The sequence below is a fragment of the Eschscholzia californica genome, unplaced genomic scaffold, assembly GCF_041429995.1.
Source record: "Eschscholzia californica isolate CP2 unplaced genomic scaffold, dmEscCali1.0.p SCAF_1, whole genome shotgun sequence".
In the NCBI taxonomy this organism is placed as follows: Eukaryota; Viridiplantae; Streptophyta; class Magnoliopsida; order Ranunculales; family Papaveraceae; genus Eschscholzia; species Eschscholzia californica.
In genome coordinates, this window is record NW_028238198.1 from 76,555,173 (window position 1) to 76,560,391 (window position 5,219).

General features: G+C 35.6%; 1 protein-coding gene across 1 annotated transcript; it reads right to left on the reverse strand.

Moving 5' to 3' along the window:
* Positions 1–718: 718 nt before the first annotated feature.
* Positions 719–4,632, reverse strand: LOC147569294 (two-component response regulator-like APRR9). The gene is made up of 7 exons (XM_086655769.1): positions 4,103–4,632; positions 3,314–3,475; positions 3,064–3,194; positions 2,781–2,933; positions 2,015–2,406; positions 1,271–1,907; positions 719–1,114 (listed from the first exon to the last, which is right to left on the reverse strand). Exons 1-7 carry the CDS (start codon positions 4,329–4,331, stop codon positions 1,037–1,039), a joined length of 1,782 nt encoding a protein of 593 aa, XP_086511895.1. The 5' UTR covers positions 4,332–4,632; the 3' UTR covers positions 719–1,036.
* Positions 4,633–5,219: the final 587 nt, after the last annotated feature.

The window sequence follows — 5,219 nt, forward strand, 5'->3', positions numbered from 1 at the left end:
AAAAAAAAATGGTGGTCGCCGGAAATGATGTCGCCGGCGACATTTTCCGACGACATTTTCCGGCGACCTTATGTGGACAAATGTGACGTGGAAATTGCTTGGTGAGGTGGACAAAGAGAAAGAAAACACATTTAAATTACGAATTTGCCATAAGGGTATAATGGAGAAGCTTACAAAAATATGGTGGGGCCAAATAGGAAATTGGGGCCAAAACGAACTGCCGGACACAATTGGGGGCCAAAACGGTGAGTTGGTCACAATATGGGGGCCAAAACGGAATTAACCCAAAATTAAAATACCTAATTGTATATAAAAACTTATTACAATAATCAAACCCCCTACATATATAAATTGGATTATCACCGCAAACTTAGCATGGTATCAGAGCTAGGCAAACTCACACGTGTTCCTCGTCACCCGAAAAAAAAAAAAAAACGTGTTAGGCTAACCACGCCAGACGTGAGGGAGTGTATGAAAATAGTCCCACATGAGAAAATGAGTAACTAGCAACCAAGAATATAATCTAGGTCTCTCCACACATTGCCAATTGGTTTTGAGTTGGATGACCGCAAACTTAGCATATTTTGGCCTTACTATTATTGGGTGGTATTGGTCTCTTTGAAGCATGTACAAGCAACCAAATGAAGTCTTTTTTTTTTTTTCTTTAGGGAGTATTTTTTTTTTTTTTGAAGGACCAAATGAAATAAGTGTAGTGAAATACAAAATCAAAACACCTAATTGTATATAAAACCTGATTACAACAATCAAAACACTACATACATAAATTGTATATCTGTTGTCAAAAGACTCTCAACCATCTCTATGAAGCATACCATAACAAAGTCAAGCAAGTATCTACATATCTAGCACCCATATATCTCACTATACTCCTTTTAAAAAGCAAAAGTATCTCACTATACTTTCTTCTACTTCTTCGAAAGATCAGATTACGAGTACTAAAAGAATCTGAAAGCTTCCTCAGTTGAACACTACGACAAAGGAATTGTTTTAATAAATCATTTAGGTCAATTGAGGGTTAGATTGCCTGACGAACAAACTGTCCTTTTACTCTCGGTCGTTGCTCTGCTAGTTTTTTCCTGCTTTGATATCGGACCTGCATTTAACAGAGAAAAACATATTAAAAGATTGAAGAACTGTAAATGTTGATCGATTGTCACGAAACTAAAAGAACGCGTAACTTTGGAACTCCGGGCAAAAGAGATTACAACATAGCAGATCATATTAAGGTATAAACATTTCCGTTGCTTACCTTTTTCTCAAAGCATCTTTCCTTTCGCTTTAATCGGAACTTATTTAGAGCAATTTCTCTTTGGGTAAAACGAAGGGGATCCATTCCCCTAAGACCACCATGAACTAATAGACCTTCATCTTTGGCAACGTTGACGTCAATAGTCCCGCAACCATTTCTATAAACATGACTTGAAGCACCATTGCATAAACTACTAGTTCCACTCTGTGCAGTGTTCGGAGCAACACTTACACGATTTTCCGCATAATCTGCATCTGAATTTGGTTGCTCATGCGTGAGTTGGTCAGTACAAATTCCATCATTTGGGTCATGAAGTTCGCGGAAATGCTCGAAGTTTTCAGATTCAGAATTGGATTGTGAAGATAAGTTATCAACAATGGCAGACTTTTGATGGCTGACTGAATTCTGATTCCATAACAAAGACGGGCATGATTGTGTAGATAAAATGTGGGGGAAAGGCGGACCAAAACCAGAGTTGAAACTATCAAAGCTTGTCCCTTTGTCCTGATTAGGGATTGGAAAGAATCCAAGTTGAGGAGATGGAAATGAAGTCATAGCTTGACTAGGTCGATCGATGAGGCTTTGATTTGATAAATTATTAGAGGCATAAAGGGGATGCACCATACTGTTATTATACCTGCAAATTGAACATGAACTTTAAGTACATGTTTGGTGTAAGAAACCAATCTACTTATTGAATTAAGTCATTCCAACTATCATAGTAACCAAAGGTGTAGCACTCACGGTGAAAATGCTGAGAAGTTTGAACGTTTTAAAGCACGTCTTTCATCGGTCTGTTGGTACCCGAAGTCACTATGCTCAGATCTTCTCAACGAAAGATCGAACTTGTTTGTGGTGTCAATTGAATCAGAGTAAGTTTTGGAGTTGTTACAAAAGACTTCTCGAACAACACAACATGTTCGTTGACGATCATCAAATGATCCAATCAAATCAATGGCTTCCCTTCGAGGTTCGATCTGTTCATTGTCACCGTTCTTGGTTTGACGATGGGCATTTTCGCCTTTCTTGCTTGGAGAGGTCTGTCTTTCAGAAATGTGATCTTCTTCTACAACCATACAGTCAGTCTCATTGATGTAAGCAATTCCAGCTTCTACATCCGGCTTTATCGAAGAGCTCTGCACAAGATAAGAAAAACATCGACAGTGTAAGAATACATCCTTCTGAAAGCTTCGCTCCTCTTACGTCAATTGGAAAATCTAAGGCCTGAAGGCCCGCTCTTCTTTAACATCTACACGTCAACCACGAGGCGTTTCTGGGGTCTTTTCCGAGCTTCGAATGCAATTAACCTAGTATGCTATAGAAAGGAGAATCATTAGTAGGCTAACCACGGCTAAAGCCCCAATTAGTCAACTGGTGACTCCACCATTAACTCCCCTAAAGATGGAAATGTATAAAAACACATCACACGACATGATAAGCTTTATTGTTTTCAATCTTCCACTCCTCGGGTAAAATTAGCCTAGAAGAAAGAGTCATAAGAGGCACTTACTTGAGCATCACTCTCTTTATCGCTGCATTCCTTATTGTTTCGAGTGCTTGCCCTAGAATCAGTTGTATTACTGACAGTATTATTTTCTGAAGGAACCCCGACATTTTGTTGCGGACAGCTCCCACCTTGCACACCATTGCTACTACTACTTGACTGATAAGAAAAGAAAAGATTATTAACTTCCGATTCAAATGCTAAATCTTAGAAAACACAAATATATTGTACGGTTCACTAAGGAAGAACAAGTAATGCAATAAAAGTGATAATCACAAAAAAGGCTTACATTATGCTTGCGCCAGACGTGTTGCCATAAATTTCTGAGCTCATTCTTGCGAACGGGTTTAATGAGAAAGTCAGAGGCGCCTTTGATCATACATTTGAACACCACACCAATTGAATCATGTGTAGACATCACTGCAATAAAACGAAAAACCAATTAATTAAACCTCAAATCTAAAACATGAATAGTACGACACGAACTTATCGAATATCAATAGCTCAACGTAAAACAAGATCGATTGATTATATCGTACTTATAACGGGAATGTTTTTGCAGCTTTCGTTATCCGTTATCATTGAAAGAAGAGAAAATCCTGATTTTGATGGCAATTCTACTTCTGTTAAGACGATATCAATATTATGAGATGTTCCATGAAGTATATCCCATGCCTTTGAGCCATCACAAACTGCTGTCACTGCATAAACAAACACAATATTCATTGGTAAGCCTTCATATTAAAAAGCCATTAAGAACTCCTCAAGGTTAATGAAGCAAAGCACCGAAAAAAAACCCTAGAAAATATGAAAACTCTTCAAATTTAAACATCTTAACTCAGGATATAGAAATTTAACTAATACCCTTCGATTATCGAGTCAATTTATCGAGCCAAGCGATATCAATGAATAGAATTTAGAAACAACCACAGACTTACAATCAAATTAACAGTAAAATTAAGCTAACTTTCTTTTTAGTATTAACTAATAATTTCACTATAAGAAATATACCCATTATACCAGAAATTCAACAATTCCATCTCATATTCAACAATTATCTGAAAACAGTCAAGTTCATAAGAAATTCTAAATCAAGATCAACCATCAAACATATATCAACCAGTTACAGATTCAAACCTTCCAAATTTTAAACTCCTTCATCTCCCTCAGAGAGAGAGAGAGAGAGAGAGAATTGAGTAATTACAGATTTTGAAACAACAACTCAAAATGAAAGATTAAATCAAACCCAAATCCCAAAACATCAATTAAACCCCATAAAAACAAAAAAAGAGAATCAAATGAACAACAATTTTCTGTAAAAAGCTAACCTCTATAACCACATTTTTTTAGAAGAGCAGAGATGATCTGTCTAGTAGAATCATCAGCTTCAACCAAAAGAACTCTAATAAACATTCTTGGTAGAAAATTTTCCCATCTAATCACACTTTTACTAGACGAAATTTCCTTCTTCATCTCCATCTCTATCTCTTGTTCTTCTTTCTCAAACATCATTTCCATTGTTTCTTCACTACTCATAATAATACCAACTTCTCCCATTTTCTCTCTCTCTAAAAATCAAAATTAATCCACAAAAATCAAAACCCACAAAAGAAATAACCTAGTTTCTCGTTATCAAACAAGTTTGATGAATTTTATTTTAGTAGAGTATAGATTATTTGAATTATAAGTTAAGAAAGAAAGGGTTTTTCTCTTTACTAAGGTCAAAATATCATGAAGAAAAACTAGTCCAGGATTGAGCGGTTCAGATGTGTGGTTGAAAAAACTACTAGTACTTCTTTAAAACTCCACTTATGGGTAGAAGTAGAATTTAAAAGAAGAAGAACTCATAAAATATCTCATCCAACTAGGGTTCACAAAACTGCCAATTAACCTGCAACCCTACCTTGCTGGGTCGACCCAATACATAAATGGTTATTGAACCCATCACTTCATATCTACCAAATTATTTCAAAATTCATTGGTGGTGTTTGTTTCTTATTCATATGGTTTCAATCGGGCTCATCTCAAATCAGTTCAATTGTACACAAATTATTCATAATATGGTATTTTGTTGATACAAATAAACTCTTTTTGTTGCAAATTTTTCCTAATATCAGATTTATCTACTATTTTTGAATTCAATTGGTTGAGCAAAAATACTCTTCGCCACATACTTGAAAGTTTGATCTTTGTTTTCTAAAAAGGTTGTTACATTGGTTAATTAGCACTAAATAGTTCGATCAGTTCTAAAATATTTAGAAATTAAGTAGAATCCAAATTAGTATTTACGTTTAAATAAAAATAAATCATATTCTTCCTCCATTTAGTTTCTTTCTTAGTCTTCCAGCCAATGTTGTGACGCCTAAAAAACACTTGAAATGAATGGAGAGAAAATATACTCAAGTTAGAACATTAGACCTAACCACATCAACTAGGAGACTGGAG